Below are 27,610 nucleotides of genomic sequence, written 5' to 3'. Positions count from 1 at the left end.
GGGGGGGGGGGGGGGGGGTTGGACATGGGGAAGACTCATCACTACTTTATGGGGAGGCATTTGGGAGCATGGTGAGGAACACACCCAAATACCTGGGCATCCCCAACGATGGTCCTTGGCTCCCAGCTTATGCTCGAACCCCCAACCCACGTTGCCCACCTTGTTTATCCTGCTGGAGCCTCAGGTTCAGGCCGGCTGCTCCCCATGCCTGGCCACAGCCCACAGATGCTCTGTACTACCTGAACCCTTTCTTTTTTTAGCAGGGGAGGCCAACTGTTGCAGGGAGCCCAAAATCCTGTGTGCTGCAGGATGGGCAGGGGCTGGTGGGGGGCGGCTCACCCCAGGGCAGCAGCTGCTGCCCGGTCGGGCACTTCTTGTCTTTCCTGGCCCCCAGCGCTGTAAGTTAACACCCCACAGGCTGGTCCAAAGAGGATTTCAACGAAACCTGAAGCTTGGGAGGAGAGATTATGCTGCAGAAGTGGCCTGGGAGACCGTAAAATATGCACTCCCACAATCACCAAAGAAGGAACTGGATTTGCTCCCTGGGGAGCAGGGTCATCCCTGGTCTCAGTAACGGCGTCTGAGTGGGGAGATGAGTGCCTTGAAGATAGGTCACCCCCTTTTGCCTCAGCGTGGCCCTGCTGAGCCTCCCTGTGACTCTAGGAATGCTTGCTCTCCCAAAATTTGGTGCCTCCTTGTAGGTTACTGTTTACTGAAAATCAGGTTTAGGACAGATGCTTGTGCAAGTGCCTACAGTGTGGCTGGCCATTTGCTTGCAGGAAGCAGCACCTGGGAGGGTAAAGGAGTGGGGTGGCCTTTTCAAGGACATTTATGTTCCCCCAGCACCCTCCACCTGTGCCCTGGGGTGAGGGTCTACCAGTAGCCTCTGCCCCACAGGGTGGTGGTCTGGGGCAAGGTGGTCCATTCTGGGTCCTGTAATGCCAGGAGCAGAGCTGAGTGCTGCTTTTGTTTTGGGTGATTTGCCATTTTTTGAGGCAGCCACATCTACAGACCTAGGAGAGCCCAGCTGGGGAGATGGCTCATCCCATCCCATCCCACAGGGCTCAGCAGGGATGCACTGACCCTTGCAGCCCACTGTGCTGGCATGTGAGTGCAGGTGTTTTAGGTGAAGACTGGCCTGCCAGCCCTCCTGCTCTTCCTAGGAGCTCTTCTTGCAAGAGTCTTTAGTATTACTAATTTAAAGTCTCCTGACATCCTGTTGAGAAAAATCAGGGAGGTGGTCTCAAGTTCATTCTTCTGGAGCCTGCAAATGTGGAGACCTGGAAGGGACCTGGAGAGAAGCGGTTTGTTTCTCCCAGTCCTTCAAGGTGTCACTGCCAAGGTCCTTCTGGCTCTTAGCAGGGTCCTGTACCCAGGGTGCAGCCCTGGCCACGGTGAACATGATCCTGTCTGTGTCCCCCACCATATGACACCGTGTGCCCTCTTGAGCTAGGCCTGGAGGAGTGTGGTAGGGTGGTGTTTTTTTGGGCAGAGCCAGAGGAACTCCATGCAGAGCTGCTCTGCTCCTCTCCTCCCTTTTTTGCTCATCTCTTCCTTCATGCAGTGTAGCACAAGCCTTGGTCTTGGGACCACAGAGAAGCTGTATGTCAGGGCCAGGCAGATACAGGTGCAGGTACCAGGGCAGCCTGTGCTATGGCCAGGCACCTGAGTCAGGAGTCTAGAGCTGGTTCTGGCAGGCTGTGAGTGACAAACTGCAGAATGGGCTGAAAGGGACTGTCACCGAGCCAAGGAGAGCTGTGCCACCACAGCTCGTGTGTCTGTGGGGGCTGCTGCCACCCTCTCAGCACAGCCCAAACACCAGCACAATGGGGTGCCTTCCGCTCCTTGCTCTGGATGCAAATCCAGACCCCTTCTGTTACGTGGCTTTGAGTTTGCACCAGTGTCCCCTGGCACCCCAGCCCCTTTCTAGGGAGCCGTCACCTGCCAGCAGCAGCTCTCAGGCTTGTGTCCTCTGCCCTCCACTTCCTGGGGGCTGCTGCTTTTGCAGGCGGGTGAACACTGGTGGGGTTGGGGCTTCTCTCTTCGAGGGAAGGTGGGTATGGCTGCTCTAGGGCAGCGCTACACTGCAGCCCACCTTCTCTTTTGCTGGCTCATCTAGGGCTGAGCTGCCTTTTCACCCTGTCCCTCTTCTCTCCCACAGGCACGTACCAGGGCCAGTTCACCAACGGCATGCGGCACGGCTACGGCGTGCGGCAGAGCGTGCCCTACGGCATGGCCTCCGTGGTGCGCTCACCACTGCGCACCTCCCTGTCCTCCCTGCGGAGCGAGCACAGCAACGGCACCCTGCCCCAGCAGGACTCCCCCGCCGCCAACCCCGAGAGCCTGCCCCTCTCGCCCACCATCACCCGTGGGGGATTTGCCCTCAGCCTCTATGCTGAGGCGGAGGCTGGCAAGCCCAAGAAGGGGGGGCTCTTCCGCAGGGGCTCCTTGCTGGGAAAGCTGAAGAAGTCTGAGTCCAAGTCATCCCTGGCCAGTCAGAAGAGCCGAGTCAGCTTCCTCAAGAGCGAGAGCGGGATCAGCTCAGCTGCCAGTGATGCCACCTCCACTGTTAGCCTGGGTGAAGGTGCCGAGGGCGAGGAGTACCCCCCCTTCGAGTCTGATATTGATGCCACCACCACGGAGACCTACATGGGCGAGTGGAAGAACGACAAGCGTGCCGGCTTTGGCGTCAGCGAGCGCTCCAGCGGCCTGAAGTATGAGGGCGAGTGGCTGGACAACCTGCGGCACGGCTACGGCTGCACCACGCTGCCTGATGGCAAGAAGGAGGAGGGCAAGTATCGCCACAATGTCCTCGTCAAGGGCATGAAGAAGCGTGTGATACCTCTCAAGAGTGCCAAGATCCGGCAGAAGGTGGACAGGAGCGTGGAGGGGGCTCAGAGGGCCGCGGCCATTGCCCGACAGAAGTCGGAGATTGCGGCATCCAGGTAGGTGCTCGGGGCTCCAACATGCGGGTCCCCGTGGTGGTGGTCCCCATCTCACATGTCCCTCTGGAGCCATGCTGTGTGTCTCCTTGCTCTGTATTGGCAGCGGGGTCAAACGTGACTCTGCAATTTCTATTTAATTCTTTGTACTAAATGCTGGCAGAGTGGAGCTGAGGGCCCTCATGGCAACTCAGGTGCATTCAGGAACTGTCTTCTTTCTTGCCCCCTGTTCTGTCCCCCTGCAGTCCTGGTCCAGGGGGAGCTGCTGGAGAGCAGGGCCTGGCGCTGGCACTCAGCAGGATGGGGAGCAGGAGCTGGTGGGATGGGGAGTGCCCTGGTGCTGTGCCAGGCTGCTGGAGCCTCTGGGTCATTATTAGGGCACAATGAGAAATAATGGGGTTTGACAGCAGTAAATCAGGAGCCTTGGGGAGCCCCATCTGCTCCCCAGAATCCAGCTGCCTTTGGCCAGGTTTTCAGTGAGTGTTTCTGCCATGAGGGAGGTGGCAGCTGGAGCCAGGGCAGGTGGCTGAGCCCACGCTGGATGGCTGAGCCCCATCCCATGGCACACAGCCACATCCCACAGCCCACGATGCTTTAGGATGTTGGGAAAGGAGGAAGCAGGGAGGGCTCAGCTGGGTTTGTCCCCAGGGGTGGGAAGAGGGCTGCCCAGCCAGCAGCGGGTGAGAGGCAGCGTGTGTGGGGATGCATGTTGCAGGGGCCTGTGAGGGAGGAGTGTGCGAGGGGCTGCTGAGGGCACGTGGCAGCCTCTCCTTTCACCGATGTCCCTTGTGCTGGCAGACACGTGGGCACCGCCGGGCAATGTGTTGCCCCAGCACCACTTGGTAGGTTGGGACCAGGCAGGTGGGCTCTGCTCAGAATTAGCTGCATTGGAAATTTTCAGGAGAGGAAAGTGCTAATTGTTCCATCATCCCTCCCGGGGTGGAGGAAGGAGGAGGTAAAATCTGGGCTCTGGGGTCTGCCCAGGAAGGGCAGGAGAAAGCCTCCTGCTCACATCCCTGCCTGTGTCTGGGCTGTGCCAGCAACACACTCCTCCTCCCACAGCGTTCCTGCCAGTCTCAGAGCCAGCCTGGCAGAGACTAGAGATTGTCAGGCAGGGTCAGAGACTTTGCTCCTCAACTCTTCCTCAGAGAAACGTGTTTGTGACAGATCTCAACGTTTCACCTTGCCTATCCATCAAAACCTGGTCCCGTGCAGGCTTTGCTCAGTGGCTGGGTAGTGGATGGGACTCCAGGTCTGTCCTGCCTTGCTCCTTTTTAGTGCTGTTTAATTATCAGTTGCTTTATCACCAAGCAGAAATAAGAAATAATGACAGGGGGGAGGGTGCCTGTTCCCCAGAGAAACCCTGGCTTTACTCTCCCAGCTGCTGTTTCTGCTCCAAAGTTTTGTGGGGAGCATGATTGTTTTTTTAGCAAAACTCAGTTGCCTCGGAGACCGGCACAGAGAAATCGGCGGGATTGCAAGTGAAATGCTGTGCAGGGCCAGCTAGGATAAAAATAACAGGCTGGGGCGGCATGAGGCCTGCCAGAGCCTCCCGGCAGGGCAAGCTCAGCCTGACACCGGCTTTGCCGCGCCCGGGAAAAGCGTGAAGCCGTGGTGCTACACACCCGTGAATAAGGAGACTAGAGCTGCAAAAGCTGCTCCGCAAGAGCTTGGCTGGTTTACACAAGCCTCTTTTTATTATACACTATTTACACTTTGGATCAAAAGTGGCTCTGCAGTGTTTTCCATCAGAGGCTGGAATGCGCGCGCTACCCTGGCCGGGACTGCATCCCTCCTCAGTGTGGCTGGGGAATAATTTCCTATTAAGGAAACCTTGGAGCTGGAGGAAATAAGATGTTAAAGCCGGTTTCCTCCAGAGAGTCCTCCCCTTACAAACCCTGCGATAGTGTGGCTGTTGTGGCAGGGGAAGAGCGCTCTGCTTTCCCCGCAGCGCGGTGCCCCAGTCCCGTTCCTGCAGCACTGCCTGCTGCTGAGCTGGACCCGCTGCAAGAAGAGAATTCGGGCTCCTCCGTCCTGTAAACTGTAACTCACCATTTCCATCAGCGTTTATTCCTTGTGTGTTGCTCTGGGCAGAGCTGTTCTCTCCACCTTTTGAAAGTCTTATTCGTGCTCTCCCTCCTCCTCCTTTCAGTTCAGATTTGAGGTTGCGAGTAAACATAGATAATATTTCCTCAAGAGGGTCCTTAGGCTCTGCCACTGACTTTTCCTTTGGCCTTGAACCTTGCCTCAGTTTCCACACCCAGGGCAGAGAGTAATTGCAGACAGATTGTGAAAATCAATTATTGCGCTTTATAAAAGGGCTGTACTATCATTAGCAATGCCTTAGCTCATAACTGTGAGGTAGAGTTTTCTAGATTTGTGTTTCTCCTCCATGGCAGTGTGTACCTTACCCAAAGAAATGTCTTTGAGGCTACAGAAGTCCTTTTTTGGGGGAAGATGTGACATATCTGCATGTAAGATTATTTCAAGGAACTAATTAGTGGGACACAGCAGCTGGGCTGTGCAGATGTCCAAAATACCCCTGCATACCTGTGCTGTTGTAAATGGATGTTTGAGTTTCTTTTGCTTCTGGCACTCAGGGGAGCCCCTTGTAGAGCTAAACTACCATAACATCCAGCCTTGCGCTGTCTGGGGGTGGAATGTCAGGAGAAGACCAGATTTCACTCTTTTGCACCATAAAAGGCTCTTTAGGGATAGAAATCCTGAGGAAAGCAAGACCAAGTGCTGGAAGCTGCCTCAGCCAGTTGCACCACAGGAATCCCAGGCACGTGCCTGAGCTCCGGGGTGCACAGGCAGGCGACTCCCAGCAGCGCTAATGGGTGTCCTGACCGATATCTGCCCTGAGGAGACGGGCTGGAGAGCAGGGATGGTCAGGGATGATGGTCAGCCGCCGTCAGCAAACCTTCCTCATCCCACACTCCACTCTGAGGGAGTCCAAGGCAACAGGGTTGCTTTGCAGCTCCTGTCCCACCTGTCTGCTCAGTTTGGGGGTTCCAGCCAGTGCCACAGGCAGTGCCAGCTATTGCCTGCCCTGCTGCCTGTCCTGCCTGTCAGGCGGCACTGCCCTGGTCTCCTTGGCTCCCTCCCAAATCCTCACGGGTCAGCAATCCAGCTGCTTTCCCCATTGTGCAAAAGGCTGAGGACAGAGCTGGCATCGCCTTGCCACCAGCTGAGGTAACAGCAATTTTCTTCATTCCTTTTTACATTAGTTTAGTGAAACATCCAGCTCTTCCAGTTGCCCTCTCACCCCAGGCAAAGCCCCTTCGTGCTGCCTCGAGGTTGGGCAGAAACTCAGGGCACATTTATCAGCAGTGTTGGGGATCAACTAATGGCATGAAGCTAATGGCAGTTAAAGTATGCCGAGTCCTCCCCCAGACTGCTGGCACTCGGGAAAAAAGTATTCTCGAAAGTGCAGACACATCTTTACTCCTGCCCAGGGGAAACCACAATTGAACATGGGGGTAACCCGCACTGTATGATGTCTGTTAGCCTTAGCCATGTCCTGCGCTGCTGGTGCCCTGGGACCTTCCTTGCTGTGATCATAAGGGAGATGGAACGTGGCTGTTCCCGTAGTACCAAATGAAGGCATCCATCACATCCCTTCACCCTCCCCCTTTTTCACCCTCCACCCTGTCTGGGGGCTCCTTTGAAAAAATGTTGGGGTGGGTGGGAAAGGCGGTGAGGTCCTGGGATCACAGCTGGGACGTCATCTCCCTGGTACTTAAGTAGATAAGGTGGCTGGAGGACAGCCAGCAAGTCTGTTCCCCGCCAGCCCCTGTGAGGAGGGGACAGCCACCACCAAGCCATGAGTGAGCCAGTTAAAAGCCCTCCTGAGGTGTGTAACGGATGCTCTGGAATTTTGTGGGTTGGTGGTAAATGGGGTGCTCAGGGAGCAGCAGCACCCAGGGGTGCTGACTGTGTAGCACATGCTCACCTGTCACATGGGGAGGATGGTTCTGCTGAAAGGAGGGAGAAGGAGCATGGAAGTGTTCAGCTTTCACCTCATCAGAATAGATTAAGATGAATAAAATAAAAAGCAAGAGAAAGGGCAGGACCAGCTGCAGGGGAAACTTTTGATTTTATGAAAGCTGTGTGCTTTGTAGCCAGGCAGCTCAATACAGGGGATTTCCTTCTCACTGGTGCTTTTGGAGAACAAAATGAATGTAAATACTGCAAATCCCACCTCCATCCCGCTACAGCAGTGTCTGCTGTGGTCTGCCTCTGCACGTGGCAGTGCTTCCCAGTGACTTGGATCAAAATCAATGGAGGGACTTGGCTGTGCATCCTGCAAGGCATGGGTCTGGCCACACTCTGAGATGTTTGACTGGTGTACATCCTGTAAACAACACCTCAGATATATCTGCCACATGTCCTGGGATCAATAGGAAAACAAGATAATAGAGGCAATAATGGCTGCTGTGCTTTGTCTGTTTGTCGTCAGACACTGACCCTGAAGCCCCTGTGCAGCTGGGTGTTTTATGTCTGGAGAGTGCAACTAAACATGAATACATTTTGGATTTCTTTCTGGTTTTAATGGAATATCTATAGAGGTCCTGAAGTACTGTTGCTTGGATAGATATCTGTAAGAATTTCTCAACTGCATTCTGCAATGTTAGGCATTAATTCCTGTTAAAGTTGGGTTTACTCATCACAGTGAACCTGGGCTGCATTAAAGCATCACAGAGCTGCGGTGAGCACTTGGTGTCAGAAATCACATCAGTGCGGCTTCCCTGGCAGCGATGCGTGGATATTGTTCATAGTGTGAGCTTTTACCTGGTTTTGAAGTCTAAGTTGGCTTTCTGTCTGTACCCATGTCTTAGCTCTCCCTTCAAATAACAAGTGCTTGATGGCTCCCGTATCGCTTTCCAACCTCCCCTGCCCGGCCGCATTCCCAGCAGTGCGGCCGCTGTCTCCCTGCACTCAGCATTTCCAGCCTGCGTGGCCAGGCAGCAGCAAGCGTCTCCTTGGGGAACGCGGGTGTGTGGTGCAAATGACGTCCTGAAATCGCTGGAGTCAGCAGAGCCTCCTGACTAAATAAGGGCAGGCAGAGTAGGGCTTTATCAGTGCTGCCCGGGCACGACAGCTGAGAGCGGAGGCCCGCGGCAGCCCACGCCGCTGGAGCGCGGCCGCGCACTTACACTGATAAGGTGCTTTATTTGGCACGGCTCTGCCCCAGTGAGCTCTTGCCCTCCCTCCCTGGTGCTCTCAGGGGTTTATGCCACCGGTGGGGTAGGTGAGCAACCCAAGTGATGTCTTCCCAATGAACCTCTTTGGTGAGACACCACCTGTGTCCAGGGCAGAGCCAGGCTGGTCTGGTAGCCCTGGTGACCTCGTCTGTCCCGGGGCTGACAGTGCATCTCAGCTTCTCCGAGGCCAGATCAGGTCTGGGATTTTCTGAAAATCCCTGTTTGCACCTGAGATTTTCAGATCTGTTGAACCCCTGTGCTCAGACTTGGAGTTTGCTCTGAAAGAGTTTTAGGCTTTTTTAAAAATATCCTTTGCTATCTGCTTTCCTTGGGCTTTTAAAAAGCCAGAGGTGTGGGCATTCCCAGGCCTTTAGGCAGAATGCTCATGGCCACCCTGCGAGAGTGGGCAGCAGCGGTGGCCCAAGGCAGTCCCTGCCAGGTGGGCTCCAGGCTTGGGAGAACAGCTGATCCTTCTCTGCTGTCCCAGCTTTGCTCCATGACTGCACACCCCCGTGTGATGGATGGGTGTGTAAGGAGGAGGCAGCAGCAGGCAGGGGATGTGCAGAGATGATCCTGGCTCCGGGTGTGATACTGGCTGTGATTCACTACCAAGTGGGAGCTGCCAGGGAGAGACACGGGAGTTGGGAGCAGCATTTCTGCAGCTGTATGATCAGACACCAAAGATGCTGCAGCCTGACCTCTCAGGGGGCTTAAAAGATAGGTGGGTGCAGGTTAAGGGGGAGACAGGACTACGCCGGCTTCGTTAAAATTCCCCTCAGACTCCCCGCAGGGTGCAGGGCAAGGCTCATTCCAAGCAAGGTGCAGCCACATTTGGAGCAGCCAAATGGCAGAAGCCAAGGGCAGATCCTCAAGGGCTGGGTATTCTGGCTGCCCCACAGCCCCCACAGAGAGAATGAGCATCTATGTGCTTCCGCAGGCAGGGCTCGGACATGGGCAGGAGAAATGAGGGCAGCTGTGCAGCTCCTGTAGCTGGGTGCCAGGACACAGTGGTGGGGGGGATGCTCCTTGGTCCTGCTCTCCCAGTGAAGACATTTCTCACAGAGCCTGGTGTGTTTATAAAGAGGATAATCTTGTTTCATTCACTCTTGATTAACAGAAACCCAGTTGCTGTCATCTATTTCCTCATCAGCTGAAGCCTGGGTTTGGGACTCTCCCACTTTCTGTGCAGTGCTAATGCCAGCAGCACTCTTGCCTTCCCATGACACCAGGTGAATACAGACTGAATTATAGAATTATGGCACGTGTGGCCTCCTTCGTGTGGCTTATCAGCACAAACTGAGGTCAGTATCCAGGATAAACATCCATGGAGATGGCAAGGGGAAACTTGTCTGGCCTGTGCCACCACGGCCAGGACCACTTCAGCCTGGGTTTCCCTCAAAGCTCTTGGAGCAGGAACACCCCCGGCTGCCTCGTGCCGTGGTGGTGTGTGGTCACCACATGTGGTTTGGTTAGCAGGGATACTTCCACCCCAGCATCCCTGCACCTTGGACTGGGAGCTCAGGGACTTCGCATTACTCGTGTCTTGGGGCTGGGGGACACCCAGCTCCTGTCCCAGAGCCAGGGCTTGGTATTTACAGCCTCATGATCGGGACTGAGCAGGGCTGGTTTGGGCTGGATTGGGATGAGTTTTTGTGGGTTTGCTGCCCCAGCACGCCAGTTTCCAGCTCTGTAGAAATATTGTCTGTTTTGAACTGATGCCTGACCCTCATCCCACCCCAAAAGGCCCTTGGGCTCACCCCTCCTTCTGGCTCACCCCTGCTGTCCTGGCCGCTGGAGCCGGGCAGGGAGCAGGCAGCGGGGTTTGGGTGAGCCCCTCCCCACTCCTGGTCCCTGGTGGCCATGGGAACAGCCAGCCCCAGGGTTAGGGTCTGGCAACAGGATCAGGTGCCTGCCCCAGGTGCGGGACCCCCATGATGTGTCCCTGCTGTGTGCTGGGTTTTGCAGACTAGAGGGGTTTGGTGCTGTGAAATGAGTGATGGTGTGACACCTTCACCCTTTTCTTTCAGCCCTTTCCCAGAACGGCCTCATCCCCAGCCCAAGCTGGCTGCAGCTCCAGCACTGACACATTTTTGGCCCACCATGCTTGTTGCGCTGATGCGTTTTGACTCCAGAGGAGGGTGCACATGGCTTTATCTGTTTTCCACCCGCCTCACATGAATTTTCTTAGGCACTTTCATGCCCTATTAGGGTAAGAGGGAGCGTGCACTTTCAGTAGCTCCAAGGAGAAAGCATCTGTTGGTCAGCAAACTGCTTTCTCCAGGGATTCCTGGGTCTTTGGGGTTGAAGCAAGTGGGGCTATGACTTATAGGGATCCCCTCAAGAGGAGAAGCTTTGGGATGGCAGGATGTCAGCTCCAGGGACAAGTACAACTCAGCCAGGCAGCGAAAGTGGAATTAATGGGCTGTTCATCCTGACCTTGTGGGAAATCCTTATCTCAACAGCGTACAAACACAGAAAGGAAAAAATGAAGTGTGACTTTAATCTGCGAAAATGACTGTGGAAGATGGTAGCTTCTCGTTCGATTAATCTGCTGCTGCATGGAGCAGGAAGGGTTTGACTCCCATCCAGATGCCTGAAATCAGCCAGCAGGGATCTGGGCTTTAAAATCATCTGATTCAGTCAGGCTTTGCTCAGAGGTTATTGTCATTACAGGGGAATGTGAAATAGGCTTATCTTGAAAAAGGAATATTTAAGTAAAATGTCCAATTTAAATATAAAGCCCAAGACACAGAAACGCTCCCTCCTCCTGGAGGAGGTGCATTTTTCCAGTTTATCCTGGTGCTGAGCCAGAGCCCTTTGACTATCTGAGTCCAAGTTTTTGTCATTTTGCAGCTGCAAGGCCTACTGAGCCTTTGGTGAGTGCTGGGAGAGACCCAGTGTCCCATCCTCCCGGGTGCTCCCAGCAGCCCTGGGTGCAGGTGCGCAGGGGATGCATGTGCTGCAGCCCGGGCGGTGGCCTGGCAGCCCTTGCTCTACCTGTTCCCTCTCTTGCTTCTTCTGGACCTCAGATCTGTGATTGTCAACTCAAGAGACCTATGGGGCTGGGAAAAAAAAACGCTTCTGCCTTAAATTTTGATGAATAATTTGGCTTCTGACCAAATGCAATATTTTGAGAAATCTGTTTGCTTTCATTTCCTCAAAAAAACAAAGTTTCCTGCTTTTTTGACTGGGGAGAAAAAAAATCACAAAACAGATAACTGCAGTTCCTCACTCTTTTGGATTGTTGAAATCTGAAAAACATTTGAGTTAGAAGTTACTAAAACTCCATTGAAAAAAACAACAATCTTGGAGAGAAAACACACATTTTCTGACCCATTTTAGTGCTGTCAGAGCTGGCAGTCAGGTAAAACACGCTTGGCTTGTGGATGCCGTTGGTTTGGCAGAGCTTGGGGCTGGGCAGGAGCTCCTGCATCAGGTTTGGCTCCCTCAAAACAAATGACTGCTGAAACCCTGGCGTTTTCTTGGAAGTGGGAATTCATTCCCCTGGGCAGGGCAGGGAGCAGCCTCACTCAGTGCAGGTACAGGCAGAAAGGCAGAAGCACATGGGGGACAAAATGCTGGAAGACTCTGATTACATATGTGCTGTAAAGATGTTTTGATGCACTTACCAGTGGGATGAAACCTGCTGCTTTGATCTTGCAGTGGTAGCTAATTAAATAAGGGTCCCAAGAGCATTAGCTGAGCCCCCTTGGTAACAGGGTAGTGGAGGCTGAAATAAATCAGTGGAGTTTGTGCCTAGTCGCAAGGTTGTGCTGCTCTGGGAGACTCACTCCTCTGGGCTCCACCTGATCTGTACCCAGGGCAGCACTGAGGAGAGCAGACCTGAAAACCAGGGGGGGAGGAGGGAGTCCAGATGGCAGCTACAAATTCCCCCTTTTTATCCCCAAAGATATCCTGTGGATGCTCTCATGAGCTGCTCCCAGCCTGGCCATGTTGGCAGGATGGGCTCCGGCAGGGTGAGGAGCTGCCTGTCCTGCCCGTTGGGGGGCAGAACGGTGGCCCTGGGGCCGTGCTGCCGGACCAGTGGCCAGCAGCCCTTTGAGCCAGCAGGCTCTGGCTTGCACCACTCCATTTAGAGCTGGCTCTGGGCAGCTGCCGGCTGGCATCCGAGGGGTGCAGGGGACACAGAGAGCAGCTGCTGTCTATGCCTGCCCAGCCAGCTCGTCGCAGGCCATGGGCTCCCGTGCAGGCTGGCATGGCTGAGCCCCAACAGCTAGCTGCCCACCCGGTCCTGCGCGGCTCACAGGGCAGTCAGGGCAGCAGAGATTAATTGAGCAAATCTCCCGTACGAGGGACCGGTGTGCGTAGGTTGTCGTCTTATTGAAGACAGCTGCAGATCTGCCTGCTGCAAGATTAATATCACTTTAACTGTTCCGAAGGGAAGTATCCCTTGGTGAAAGATGCAAGTGGCTCTGAGCTATTTAGAGCTGAGGATAACATTTCGGTATTTTAAAAATTCACCAAGTAATCATAAAGGCTAATGCTGGCTGAGCTTGTTAGGTGGCAGGGAGCTCTGCCAGGCCTGTGCTTCTGAAGCACTGCACAGAAAAGGATGCTTTTCTTCTAGCTGAGTGGCCTGTTTGTGCCTTTTCTGTGGAGGGAAGGAGAAAAGATCAGATTTATGCAGCTAGGTAGCCTGGATACGTACAGAGTGCCACTACTTCTGTCTAAGTGCTGGTACCATGAGTGAAGAGCCTGGGGCATCTCGTGAGCTGGCTGCAAGGAAGGCTGGAGGGCAGAACTGCTCTGCAAGGGCAGGACAGCTTCTCTTTTTAGATTTCTTTCACAGCGGTGTGGAGGTGTTTCCTTTATGAGGCAGTTTGTGTTGGTTTATGCACAATTTAGATCTCACCTTGCAGGTGCAGAGTCCATAATATAAACCAACAGACTCACTCACTTCAGGGATGTCAGAGTCTAAATTGAGTGGGTACATGCACATGAGTAATGGAGTAAAAAGAGCAAAAGGAGGGTGTAAGGTACAGCTGGCTCTCAGAGCAGGATGCCTGTGGGGTGGGATACACAGCTGCGCTTGACTGTGGGCAGGGAAAGTAGCACAAGAGATGAGCTGAAAGAGACATTCAGTCCCATGGGCTAGTTACAGGCAAATGAGGATAGCAAAGCTTTGCTGGTATCTGCACACACGGAGGCAGAGGGGGAGGCACAAAGGAGATGAGGTGGGTTGGAACTGAGCAGGAAGAAAGGGATGCTCCCAACTATAGAGGTGCCTCAAGTTCAAAACAGAGAAGCAGAAAGTGTCTGTCCTGGTCCAGTCATAGAATCACAGAATGGATTGGAATGGTTGGAAAGGACTTACAAAGGTCATCTAGTCCAACCCCCAACACAGGTCTGTGTTGGTCAGGTCTGTGTGTCCTTGCCCTTTGTGATGTGAATGCAGAACAGACCATGTTGCCATCAGCAAAGGCACTTCTGCAGCTTTCTCTCTATCCCTTCTGAGTGCTGCAAACATTCCTGCCAAGTCAAACCGTTATCTTGAGCTTCTTTGCAAGGACAAAATGATTCCTGCTGGATGCTGGAGCAGGGATTTGGCTGGGGGTGGAAAAGCCAATTTCCAGGAGATGGGAGTTTAGCAGAAGTCACCCTTCCTAGAGCTGACTGATGAATCATATTTGCTTAATGGCCGTTTTGACAGCTCATGATATCAAGAATGGCAAGAAAAAGGTGTTCAGTTGGTTCTTGCTCAGGGTTTGCTGAATCAATAGGAGAGGGGAGACTCTGGAGAAGGAAGAACAGTGCTAGACAGGTCTGTCTTTCCCTTGATAAGCAAATGTGCAACAGCTTGAGAGAGAGCTGAGCTTTTCCCCTATTTCTAGCTGCAAGGTCATTGCTGCACCTGCAAGCGCCCCAGCCCTGTCTAGTATTCGCAGTATTCTCTGCTAATTCCAATCTCATTTACAGTCTAATCCAATGTGGATGTTCAAAACCGCATAAACTGTCCAAAGAGACAGGCATGCGCTGACTTGGCTTTGGGTCTCACCTGTTAGCACGGTGCTCAGCTGTGGCTTGTGTATCCACAGGGGATTTTAGTAGCAGTTGGAGGAATGATTCGGGCAGTGTTTCTGGGAGAAGGCCAGGAAGGACGGGAGTGGTGCTCAGTCCTGCACTAGTACCAAAACAATTAGAGCATTAGAGCCATGCCAGAGGAGCAAATAAAACAGCAGATGCATTTAACCCTCCCTCTCCCACCCATCCAGCTGGGGTGTGAAGCCTCCCTGCCCAGAGCAGCCACCACCACCCAGCCAGTGCTGCTGGGAGGCTGGGGTGGGGGCTGCAGGCATTGCCCACATACCTCCCCTTGGCTTGGTGTGGGGCTGCTGCTCCTCCTTGCAAGGAATTCACCGGAGTTATTTTTAATGGAGCTGCCTAGGGAGATGGCTCAGGATGAAACTGGGAGTGCTCATCTCAGGTGGTGCTGCCTGCTCCGGAGGAGAAGCACCAGTGTTGGTTTGTAAAGGCTCCTGTTTGTGTTTACTGCCACCAGTTGGATGTGTTTAATGTTTGTGGCTCATTTTCCAGCACTACCTTGAAAAGAGGCTTTTGAATTCTGCTGCTGGGTGCTATATAATCCATGGGTCTCTGTTTCAGTTTCACCCTGCCCTCCTCCACCTCCAGACTTTCTCCTCTGTTTTTTGCACAGGCTGCTTTCTGCAGAGGCACTGCAAGCTGACAGCACATCTAGCAGTAAATAAAAAAGCATCAAATTTACATGCATATAGGAAAAGGCTGTCATCTTCCTTTTTGCAAAAGCTGATTCTTTTTTTTTTTTTTGAGCAGAACTTAACCTTGGAAGAAATGGTTCCTCTTACATGTTTCATGTCTAAGGTTCAAAAATCACTTTCCTGCCTCACTCAAACCTGCTGAGCTTTTTTTTTTTTTTTTTTTAAACCTACTTGCAGACCCCAGGCCATAAGCTAGGAGAGACTTTTGTGCTGTGGGTTGTGTGTGCTGGGCTCTCCCAGAGTGGTATTTGTCTCCTGCTTTGCAGCCAGGGCCAAGTTTTTCTCTGCATTGAGCTCCCAGGCACTGCCAGCCATTTGGATAAATAATAAATTCAGAAATACTCTAAGCAAGTTAGATGTTATTGTTATGGCTGGGCCCTTTCCTCTAGGCTGTGCTTTGACAGGGTGTTACTAAACCCTCAGCCCGGCTTTTTGGAGGGCTGGAAGCAGCAATGCCTTCATTTCGTGCCGCAGGGATGCTCAGCACCTCAGCAGCCAGGGGAGATGTACTTAAAACACCATGCTGTATCTCCATAAGCCAGATGTTCATCACATGTCTGCTGCTGTAATAAATGGTCTCAGCAACAGAGGGACTCAGCATAGAGCATGAGCACCCCTTGCGCCACAGCCTTCCTGGGACGCTGGCAGGGACAGAACATGGTGTGTGGGAGACGCTGGATTTGAAGCTGCAGCTGTGTTGGTCTCAGTCCCCCCGAAATCAAACACTTCTGGACAACTTTGCAAGCAGGGGAACTGGAGCAGAGGTTGGCTGTGTCCCACAGAGTGAGGGAGCCTGGCAAAGCTGCCATGCAGCTCACATCCCCAGGGTAGTGGGGGGAGAGCTGGATCCTCATTTTCCAAGCTTCGTCCCAGGGCCAAGTCCGCGCAGCCTGTGTGCCCCATGCACAGTGCGCCCAGCCTGCTCTGATCCCCCAGGCATGGAGAGCACAGAAACATCCCCCTTGGCCTCTGCCAGATTATAGTGGAATTAATCATGCTGATTATATACTACCAAAAAAGGAGGTGCTTTTCTCTGTTCAGAGCTGCCTCAGACCTCCTGCTTGCAAGCAGTGGCTTAAAATTGCTGTTTTCTGCCTCATCATGTCTTGTCTCTGGGTTTTTCAGGAGATGTAATAATTTTGGATAAAAAGGCCAAGAATGACAGCAATCCCAGGCAGCTCAGCCTGCAGAGAAAGTGGGGAGATAACATATGAGTGTGGGCAGGGAGGTGAATCATGGCTCCAGCGGAGCGGGATGTCATCCTAGGGAGAGACAGGCTGAGCCGCAGCAGCTCCTCACCCTCTTCTCTATCACAGGGCCCTGAACAGTGTTTTCGACTCCCTGTCAAGTCACACTGTTGCCTGTATCAGTTTGGATTAATGCCCTACGTTTAGTTCTTTTCCTGTAGCTACTCAAAATGGGATGTGTGTAAGTATGTATGTGTGTATATATAGATCTTCTACTTTCTAAGGGTCTCAGAACAGCATTTCTAACATCTTTTCATTGCACCTGTCAAGTATTCAGACTAAAGCTAGTCTTGTCTGCATACCGCATCTCAGTTTAATGGGAAAGAATTAATCCTGATATCAAGACTGTCAGTCCAAAAATTCCTCTGGAGCATTTTCACTGCAGGGATAAGAACTGTGTCTTTCCTCATTTTTTGTCCTAAAACGTGATCGGTTACCAACCTGAGTCTGAAAAGAGCTCATCAGACACCCTAAAGACCACATTTGTAGTGAATTGGTGTTTGAGTGCTGCTAACTGCTTAGCTAACTGTCCACACACCAGTGCATGGTTTTGCACATGTGAAGGCAGTGTATGCTCCATTACAGGCAGCAAAGTTGATACGGGGAGCCTCGTCAAGCATCATAGTGCAAACATGGGGAAAGCAGCTCTCCATAAGCCCCAGGTGGAACAAAGCAGCTGACTGACTATATGGTGCTTCACCCTCCCTTATATTTAAGGTGGATTGTGCTGTTTGAAGTCAGCGCCTTCCTAGACTGTGAGCAGCTGGGCTGTAAAGCCAGCCCTGCTTTTAGCGTAAAGATCACAGAGCCCTGAGCGTGAGGCATGTGAGGAATACAACAGCCGGCCAGCAAAATAACTCTGATCGCCCTACAGAGCAAGGAGGAGATGTGCTGGGAAGGAGTGGAGAGGTCTCGGGGATCCAAGCTGAGAGGGAAGCGATAGCTCTGCCTTTCCTAGCACCTGTGAGACCAGCCCCCTGGGGCTGCAGTGAGTAAAGGAGCCCCTTGAACAATGTGTGCTGTTTGCCGGAGAGCTACAGAAGAGACATTTGGGGTAAAATGTGTCTGGTGTGCTAGGCAGGGGCACACTGCCTCTGGCAAGGTGCAGGCAGCTCTGGGCTGGTGACAGCACAGCAGTGTTCAGCCATCACGTTATTGTCCCCTTATGCTCAAAAGATGCCTGTGGTGATGCTTTAGGCATTCCTCTGAGTTGGGTTTTCAGTGCTTTGCAGCACAGTGACAAGCCCGTTTTGCAGCACCTGCTGCCTCACTGCAGCACGTGAACATGCTCCTGTTTGCAGACACCTGCCCTGTTCCCTTGCGTGGCTACCTGCAGCCTTCACGCCTTGGCCTTAACCATCTGTGTCCCTTGTTGAAAATCTGGTCTTTTCTCCTCAAGTGTGGGATGAAGTGGGCAAACACTGAGTGCTGTTATGCCAGATGGGCTGATTTGATTTTGTTGCTGAACAGGGTCTGCTTCTCAGGCTGGGACAATCTTGGCTCAGCCAATGCTCACTGTTGTCCCCTCTTCTTTCTACAGGACAGCTCATGCCAAAGCCAAAGCTGAAGGGTCTGAGCAGGCAGCTCAGGCAGCTAACAACGAATCGGGTATAGCCAGAATGATGGCCAGGGAGCTCTCCCCAGACTTCTACCAGCCAGGTAGGACCAGAGGCATCTTCTAAGAGGGATTTTGCAGTTTCCTTGGGGAATCGGTTCAAACGCTTAACCCGCTTTATAACTTCACAAGTTGCCCTCCTGTCTATCCTAAATCCTCTTTTGCACAAGTTCCACCAGCCCTCTGCCCTTGATGATTTGCTCTTTATGCCACTGTTTTAGCTCCTGGAATATGTTACCATAGCCTGGAGGAAAAACTCGCTGCCCCTCAACTTCCCCTCATGTTTCTCCACATGCTGAAGCCCTTCCAGCACCAGGCAGGGCAGGCAGTGAGCTCCAGTCTGTTTGCAGTGCTCTTGTAGATATATCCCTCATGGCCTTTTCTTGGAAAGCTTTGTACATTGACTCACAAGCCTGTATCCTGTGGGGCCTCACACCAAAGGCACTGTCAGACTCGGCTAATTAGGGATTGTAATATCCTATAAGAAAATTGCTAATGCCACATACTACTTCCCTGATGCTCTATTTATTTGTTAGTATCACTGCTGATTATTTGGCTGGGAAAACACTTGGGAAGTTCCTTCTGTGAGACCAAGCACTGAGGATTAGTAGGCAGGAAGTGTAATATTAGAAGCAGTATTGTGAATGCCATTACCTTTCCCTAGGCTGAGTTAGCTAGAGATATGTTCTTCCTGGAAAGCTTTCCTTTCCAGAGAGGGAAGGTAATAACAGAGCAGAAAACAGGGATCCAAGTGCCTACATTTTTACCCTGTCCTTCTTATTATCCAGCTTTGTTATGTGGAACAAGTGCCCTGTGACTGCTGAGTCAGGATCACAAGAGACCATCACAGCAGCAAAACTGGGGGTAAAAGCCAAAGGTTGATTCCTGCTCAGCAAAACCAGCTGCCCGCTCCTGCTCTGATTTTGGTGCCTCCAGGTCTCCAGAACTACTTGCTGGCACAGGGCACACAGTGGAAAAGGGGAACAGCTAACACCCAGCACTTGGCTGGAAAGAGTCATGCTGACAGATTTGCCTAAATTCCCTGTACTCCCACCTTGCCCTGCACTTACTTGCTGGGGAGATGCTGTGCTGGAGAGCTGCCCGTTCCTCCCCACTGCCCAGCGAGGCCCTTCAGAGCTGGCTTTGAGTGGGGAAACACCATAGCACCCGGGCCTGGGCGTGGGCCAGCGGGTGGCACTTCATTTAACAATAGCTAAACGTTGCTTGATCCTGACATAAGCCCCCCAGCGGGCACTCACAGCTCCACATTCACCCTTTGCATACTGGGGTATTTATAGCACAGAGGCAAAGGAAACTGGAATTCCTGATGGGAGGTTTTTGACATCTAGCTAGATTATTTTTTCCACCCATGGCAACTGAATGAGACAATTGCTAAATGCCTGAAGCAGCCTGACCTCTGCTCCTGGCTCCTCAGGTGCTGAATCCTCTCAACATTTTAATGTAGGGCTTCGCTTGGGTCCTGGCCTCTTTCAATGGCCTTGTAGGCTGCTGATGCATGCTTTTCTCCTATGATTCTTTTAATTCTCTAAAATCCTTAAATGCACAACAAAGGGAAATGTCTCTTGCACAGCTGTACTGTCCAGGAACAAACAGACAAAAGTCCACCCTTGGATTTTGCTAGGACTCATTGCTGCTGGTCACAGAGCCAGGAGAGCCTGGCAGTGTTCAGCAGCTGAATTTTCCCTGCTGTCCTGGCAGATAGACCCTGCTATGTCTGGCACCGGGCAATCCTGCTCAGCAAGCCTCATATCTCTAATAAGTATTGAGCCCTGGGTTTCATTTAGGGTATCAAACCTAATAGCTTAGAGCAGAGGGATGTAAGCCAAAGCCCTTGCTGAAATGTCATGCTGGGAGGTGAAGGTGAGAAGGTGAGGAAGATGAGAGCTGAACGGTGCCCTCCAGGCAGTTGGGGCTTTGTTGGTGTGAATTATTCAGGAAAAGAAAGCAGCAGGAAAAAGCAAGGAGCCTAGAGCTGCAGGCAGCCTGTTTTGAGGAGTCTGAACAACTGTTGAAATGGCTTCCAAATAATCCACTTGCAGCCAGAAATAAATGGCCCTGAATGGGTCACCTGCTGATTGACAGGAGCGTGCAGGCAGAGCAGAGCAGCTAAAATCAGTGCCCTCTTTCTCCCCACTGCCCCCTCCGAGCAGAGGCATTGCCTGTGTGAGCAGGAGGTAGCAGCATGCAAATCACACTGCTGATTTATTAGAGGGAAAGGAGCACCAATCCCAATTTCCTGACCAGGCTCAAGTCTGCATCAGCCCTTGTGGTGGAAAAGACAAGAGGAGGAACTTCAAGGCAACCAGGGACAGTATGGCTCCAAGGTCTGTGCTGTTCTGGAGCACAGAGCAAGTCCTGTACTTCTGCACCCCTCAGCATCACTTGGATTCAGCAAAATGAGGCCAAAGACACTTTCAAAAGCAAGTGCTTTGCTTCCAAACAAGCTGCTTTGCAACCTCATGCTGCCCATAAGGAACACACCCCTCTTGTTCTCACTTGCTGTGAGCACCATGGTGACATGCAGGGACCCCTGTCCCAGCGCGGGTCCCAGCACGCAGAGCACTGTGCAGGGTTGTTATTCCAAAAGATATTCCCAGCTGTTCAGTGGTGGATTTTGCTCAGCCGGCCTCCCAGCATGATGGAGATCTTCAGTGTCAGGCTCTGGCTGACTTCCCCAGACGCCCTGCACCCTCGGAGGGTGAGGGCCGGCCGGCCTCGCGGGGCCGGGGGCGTCCTGCCGAGCAGATGGAGATCGGGCCGCTGCAAAGGATGGCACGTGAGCCCGACGTCGAGCTCTTCAAGGGCTACCACAGCTATGCCGTCCGGACCTCCCCGGTCTCCCCCGCCGTGGACTATGAGGAGGAGCCGCTCCCCGAGCCAGAGCTGCCTTCCCCTGAGCCCCGGGGGGACCCCCAGCGCCGGGGTGGCACCTCCACCCCACCGCAGGAGCAGGAGGAGAAGGTGGCAGCCAGGGTGGAGGCTAAGCCGGAGCCGCCCCGGCCCAAGGAGCTGAAGCAGCGCCCCAGCCCCGAGCACAGGGCTGCGGGCCGGGCCGAGCCTGCTGCTGACAAGAAGACTGAGGCCAGGGCACCGGGGCGGACGGAGCCCAAGGTGGGGGCCAAGCGGGGCCCAGCCCCAGCGGCGGCAGTGGTGGCAGCACAGGAGGCGGAGGAGTGCGAAGAGGTGACGTGGGAGAGGCCGGGGAGGCACCTCTGGGAGCTGCCTTTGCCTCTTTTTTTGGTTTATTTTTCCTCGGGAGGTCTGAAAGGGCCCAGCTGGGTTGCAGAGCCCTTGGCCTCAGAGCTGCAGGGGCCCTGAGTGGCGCCCAGAAGCTCTTTCTGGGATCCCAAAGCTTGCTGAAGGAGACTCTTGGTTTCCCCTCTCCTGATGCCTTCCCAGCCCGCCCTGTCCTGGCTGCTGGGGCTGACGTTCATAACCCTGTTATTTTATCTGCCTCCCTGTGCCAGGGTAGATATGCTCTCAGACATGTCCTTATTTCAAAATTTGAGAAAAACAGGCATCTTCTGATGCATTTTTTACATTTTTCTCCTCTTTTCCCACCCCTTCACCAACCAACATGCATCTGGACAGCTGGGGGGGCAAAATGTAGTACAGGGAAGAAAACCCTGAGTGGGGTTTCTTTTCTACCTGTTACTTTTACTCTTTTGCAGTAGGGGCACCTCCTAAGATGAGCTGTGATATTGAATCACCAGCTAATTTCCCAGATTTAAAATATAGTCACTGAAATTCGGTTTGTCTGTTAGCAAATACAGCTGTAAAACCAGACTTTTTATTAGCCCACTGCTTCTCCTCCTGCAGCCCTTTGGACATGGATGGTTCCAATGTGATTTTAGAGAACCACAGTTTGGAAATATTTTTGTCTGAAATTAGAGCAATCTCATACAGATGACTTTGTTTATCTTAAAAATGGCAACTTTACAAATGTGGTGATGTGGGTAGAGAAAGGAGTTGGGGGAAGCAGCTTGGCAGTTTGTGTGCCTGTGGTCAGGGTCTCCTTTAATCTGCTTTAGCCTCAGAAGAAGCCTGGTTTAGCCTTCCGGAAGGAGTTTTCAGGGGTGAAATAGGAATAAGGATTGATAGATACACAACTAGTTTGAAATTCAGGCTGGTTGTTAAGTGGCAGATTTATGTGCATTGAGAGGGGATGATTCTGGTGGTTTTGAATAGCAGAATTATTCTGCATCTGTCTCCTCACCTGGAATTGTGTATAATACTCTGTTTTGTTTTTTTCTTTCAGGGACCTAACACAATCGTGATCTGCATGGTCATCTTATTGAACATTGGTCTGGCTATCCTGTTTGTACATTTTCTGACGTGATGTGCCCCTCAGACAAGGTAAGACATGCAATGAGATTTTTATCCTCATTTTGTAGATGTTACTGTGGACATTTTAGGATTGACTGGCTTTACTGCCAATACAGATCATTCACTAATGGATGCCCTGGTGATGAAAATGCATGGGCATTTATTCAGTAGATGCAGTTGCTTTGCAGTGAGCGCTGAGATTCTCAGTAACCCCTTGTCTGTTCAAAGAGTGATTTGTGGAGTAATTTCAGTGGATAGTTCTCTATTCTTTTCATAAAATCATTTATTCACAGTAAAAAATTGAACTGTGTTGATTGGATGCAATCCCACAGTATAGTTTTGCCTTCCCAGTTGGATGGACATGATTCATGGAGACTTCCAGTGCAAGAATGTGTGATGTTAAATTTGAAATTTGTTTTCTGCAAATAAGCTGCAAGAAACATTTTCGAGTTGCTGTTCCATGGCCACTGCTGCCAGGAACCTTCTACACTGCAATATTTCTTGGCACTCAGCCCAGCAAGAGGCAGGAACACAAAGGAAATGTGAAATTCTGAAATTTGCAGTTCTAACTGCACCAGTGCTAGTTCTGCTACTGTTATGTAGTTGTGTTACCAAAAGTAGATATGAGCTGAGATGTGTATCTGACTAAGGTGAAACTGGAGCTTGCTGAGGTCTTCCACTTGAATTGGGATGAGGGTTTGCACACAGGAACGCATCATGGGTTTGCACAAGATTTCTGTTGCCTTGGGCCCAAACAAAACGCATCAGGGCTGAACCTGACCGTTGGGTCTCACATGAACATAATGCGAGAGGCACCTCTCAGGCCTCTGTGAGGGTATTGGGCTGCCTTCCCAGGGCCTGCTGAGGGATAAAATGCTCTGCTGGGCACTGCTTTCTGTCATGTTATGTCCCCACTCAGCCTGCACAGGTGAGAGGCTTGCAGACAGCTGCGACTGTGTGTCAGTCCTGTGTTTTGCTCCCCCTTGACTCTCCCGTTCATCTGTGTCTGGGACAGGCGTTGCTGCTGATGGAGACCACGGACCTTGGCAGGGATTAAATCTCAGCCACCTGGAAACACCTAAGAGGAGGACTTGAGATCCCAAGGTTGCACTGCCAACATGAACCTTAAATGAAAGTGCCTGAAGATCAGTTCAGTCTCCCTGCTCCCAGGCTGCGTCTGGCCTCTGCAATCTACCAAGGAAAAGCCAGGGTTTCTGCAATTCAGCCTCCTTCTCTTTTTTGTATAAAGTAGCAGTTGCCTTAAATTGTTCTCACCAAAGCCATCAACTGTCCTGTCATACCAGGGATGAGGGATTTATCTGTAGCTGTAGGAGAACGAGTGAGAAGGTCTCATGTGTGCACACTGATGTGTCTTGTAACTCCCTTGGTTGACTCGGTGCCAGAGATTTCCCAAAGAATATCATCCATGATGTGGAGATGAAGCAATACACAACCAACCAAAATGACTCATGAGAGCCGTGCCACGGCTAGGGCTGGACAGCATTGCTCTCCATGCTTGGAAGTCATCCAAAGGGACGAACAAAGAGTCTTTTCTTTCCCTGTCGCCTGGAGTCGTCTTCCATGTATGGAGGACTGAGAGGGGGAGAAAGTTGAAATTGGGCTTGTTGAAGTGTAACCGGAGTCCTGCCCATGCCTGCCGACACGCCACGGAGGGCGGCCACGGGGTGGGGTGCGAGGGACTGGCTGATCTGAGGCTGTTCGTGCATGTGGGAGTGCTGCGGGTGGACATGGTGTCCATTTTGGCACCAGGCACCGTCCAAGTGCTCTCCTGCCACCAAGCAATGCTCTACCCAGAAGTATCTTGCAGTGGGAGACTTCCTGCTGTAACAGGAAAGGAAATAGGTGTGCTGAATTTGTCCCTTTACCCTTTTTTTCTATGGAAATGTTGCAAGTTACTATGGAAAGGAGGTACTTACAGAAAAATACCTCCATATGCCCACAGGTGCCCTGGGCTGCAAGGGGACTCCTGTGCTCTTTCATTGCAACAGTAAACAGACTTTCCGGCCAGAAGATGCAGGGTGGCTGTCGTGAGAGAGGTTATGTTATTGAAAAAAGGTGCAAAGACCTGTGTGACTCCAGTGTATTTGGGTGTTAGGCTCAAAAATGCGCAGCAGCCAGACTTTCAGCAGTGGTAGAGTACAAAGGGGCAGTTCTAGCTGTTGTTCTTGTGTGCAAGGCCTAGAGGCCTGGGCAGTTTGCACCGATTCTTCCCAAAGCTGCAACAGAGAGTGACCTTTGGAAGGAGATGTTTCCACCATGATCTGCTCTGATCCTTAGCAGTGCAAGCTTAGAAAGTTGACACAGATGAAGTTACAGTTTAGTGTGAGGCTGAGTGCTTGGACATGTTTCTTCCTTCTTTTAAGAGCAATATGTATTTTGTATCCCTTTTCAAGATAATCAGAAATGTTATTTATAGTCGGTTGTGCACCTCTGTGTATCCTGAAGTCCCACAGCACAGGACTGGGTGGGAAAACCTGAGGGACTGGAAAGAGTGGGGAAATGATGGTTAAGGAAAAAAGCAGACGCCCAGTCTGCTCCAAAGGTCAATCTGAAGGGATTTCAGAGGCAAGATGGCAGACAGGCAGGGGTTTACACTGACTGGAGACACAGGGCAAAACCTGTCTAATTTATCTGCTCTAATTATGGTATAAGAGAGTGAGATTAATTCAGTACTTTTCTTTGCGAACCAAGTTTATTTTTTAACATTATTCAGCTCAGGAATGTTGCCACAGTAGCAAATATGTGGTGTTAACTGTGGGAGAAGTCAATGTGATCCCTTTCTAAAAGCCATGTGGCTGTACCAATCCTGAGAAAGATGTGCAGCATCATCTACACTTCCACAGAGCATAGTTCAGTAGCAATTTGTTTCTTTTCTTTTTCCTTTTCTTAAGTATAAATGTATTGCAAACCCCAGGCTCTGCTGCCTTTGACGTTTTATCTCCGTTTGCTGGCATTCGCTTGCCAGCTCTGCAATTTCAGTATGCCAACTGCTTTTATTAACCACCAAGACAATTTCCGTTGAGAGACCTGAGGGGCTTTTATTTATCACTAAGCACAAAAATGGATCTTTTTCGACAGTGATAATGTAATTCCCTGCCCACTCCCCCCCAATTTTTTATGCATGTGATATGCACTCAGTAATGTGCTTTCCTCCTAGTATCCTTCTAAGAAAAGTAGGTAGATTTGCTTTTATGTGACATATAAATATATCCATATTGTGCTGAGATATGGATATATATACATATATATAGCCCCTTAGGGATTTCGTTTTCTTAGATGCAAAATAACAGATTTACCTCAAACTGCATGCTTTCAAAACTGACTAGAATATTGTGTTATACTTTTCAGGTCTTACAAAGATGCAGATACATTTCACTCTTCACACAAAAATACCTTCATCACAGATTTTGCAAGCTGTTTACTATAATCTGTGTACTACTGTCTGGAGTTTTCTGTCAGTTGTTCTGCTGGATTACGTGCAATAATAAACAGTTATCTGCTCACTGTATCCATGTGGATCTTTGTGAGGGAATCTCCACATTTCTTTCCAGGTTGACGCACTCATTCCAGTCTTACAGGAGAGCTCATCAACGTGGTGCAGAATTTGCACGGTGGCATCTGAATGTTTTTTAGCTTTTCCCTAATATCTATTTAAAATCTGCATTTTTGTTGATAGTGGGGGTTCTTTGCAAAGAGAATTGTTTTAATTTACTGCTTCTTGAAAGTTTGGTGCCAGATGTTAGGGGACACGTCCAGCTCTGAGCAAGCTCTGTGTGCTACCATCACTCTGGCCTCCTCCAGAGGTTGCACAGGGCCAGGAGGAAAGGTGGCTCACTGGCCCAAAGCCTGGCTGGGCGATACAGATGGCTGCTGACAGGTCCCTTCACTGCCTCCTGGCCCCAGGGTTGCTGCCAAGTTTCTTCCAAGCTGCACATCACTGTGTTTCTCTGGTGCCACAGTCCTCCTGAGTTTGGATTCACGGGCTGATTCTCCACAGCCCGTGGCCTGTCTTCTCGCTCAGCCCCTTGAAATGGGCAAAGTGAGAGGAAAGCCAGGTGCGAGGGACAGGGAAATGGCAGTCAGGGGAAGAGTGTTTTACAGAGGAGGATGGGAGAGCAGAGCCCAGTGCCAGCCAGGGGCAGAAGGACCCGGGGGCCCGAGGAATCCAGAGTAGCCAAAACCTTCAATCCCTTTTCTATTTCTGGAGTGTCTCACATGAGCAAAGCTGGGCTGTGCAGAGAGGCTGGCGGGACACAGGCTCAGCCTCCGCGGGCAGCAGGGCCTCCCTCAACTTCTACAGGACACAAGGGGTCTTGTGGCAGAAGATTTCATGCTTTGGTAGAGACTTAAGGAGCTGAGTTTGGTGAAATGATGGCTTTACACTCCTCTGGTCTTGTTTTGCCTCTGGTATGGGAGGAACCAGCAGCATCTCATTCATGCAGTCTCTGGGAGGAGGCTGGGGGCAGCAAGGTAACCGGAGCCCTTTGCACCTCATAAATCTTAGGCTGATGAATGGAGCAGATCTTTGGACCATGTGTGGCAGAGGCAGCAGGGAGGGAGGTGGGTCTGCTGCTAAAGCAATGACATATTGCTTCGAGAATACTAATAAAGGCAAAACAAAAAGCCTGCCCCTTCCCTGGGGTAGGGGTGACAGTACTGGGTCTGTACTTCAGGAGCTGCTTCTTTCAGGGGTAATGTGCCCCACACTGCTCCCGGCCGAGTGTCCCCGGGTGCGGGCAGGGAGGTGTCCGATATGTGAGAAGCAGGATAAAAGTACTGGCCTGATCCTGTGACCGAAGGGCAGCAGCCTTAGCCTCCACCAGTGGGAGGGAAGGTGCAATCTGAGCCCTGGTGTCCTTTGAGAGTGACCTGCCCAGGCGTCCTGGGGACAGCCACACTACCCTCCACTGTCCTTGGGGGGCATCAGGGCTCTCAGGAGCAACACCCTCTCTTGGCCTTCATCTTTGCATGAGAGGAACGGCGAGAGCTGGCACCAAGGTGGCCAAGCGGCGAGTAGGTGCTGGGAAGCACAGAGGGGTTGCTGTGCTGCTTTCTGGCCCAGGATCTGGAGACAGGGCTGTCTTTGTGCCACCGCCTTTCACTGCAGAAGCCTTCCTGGGGTAAGCCAAAGTGGTCCCAGGAGCATTAATGCAACAGGGAAAAGCCACTGTTAGTGACTCCAGCAGAATGTTTCCTCATGCCTGGCCATGACTTAGCCCCAGCCTGGGCTTCAAAAGCTCTGGCTTTCTTATCCTACCCGGCCAAGCCAAGGGCGTGCCATGCCTAGCTCGACCAGCAGCAAGGGGTCCTACGGTGGCCACCTGCTCCTGTCCTTACTGGCATGGCTGGAAAAAGTTGCTTTTGTTTTATTTCCTCTGAGCAGCCACTCACAGTGTGCCTGTGAGATCAGACAGGATCATGAGCCCTCGCTGACCATCTCAAAATCGTATTAGCACCAGGACCATCCCAGGAC

At 51.8% G+C, this 27,610-nt stretch overlaps 1 protein-coding gene across 1 annotated transcript in view; it reads left to right on the top strand.

The window, feature by feature from the left end:
- JPH2 (junctophilin 2) overlaps positions 1–25,645 on the top strand; it is a 31,568-nt gene extending 5,923 nt beyond the window's left edge. Inside the window, exons 2-6 of the mRNA XM_026862331.1 lie at positions 2,162–2,945; positions 17,695–17,825; positions 20,378–20,973; positions 22,049–22,146; positions 23,132–25,645. Of these exons, the coding sequence (XP_026718132.1) occupies positions 2,162–2,945; positions 17,695–17,825; positions 20,378–20,973; positions 22,049–22,129 (1,592 nt within the window). The 3' untranslated portion in view covers positions 22,130–22,146; positions 23,132–25,645. The remainder of the gene's footprint in view (positions 1–2,161; positions 2,946–17,694; positions 17,826–20,377; positions 20,974–22,048; positions 22,147–23,131) is intronic.
- Positions 25,646–27,610: the final 1,965 nt, after the last annotated feature.

This window comes from Athene cunicularia (genome assembly GCF_003259725.1).
Source record: "Athene cunicularia isolate RWA chromosome 20 unlocalized genomic scaffold, athCun1 chr20_part1, whole genome shotgun sequence".
NCBI lineage: Eukaryota > Metazoa > Chordata > Aves > Strigiformes > Strigidae > Athene > Athene cunicularia.
Note: the sequence above shows the minus strand (reverse complement) of the source record. Positions and strands in the feature narration are given on the sequence as shown.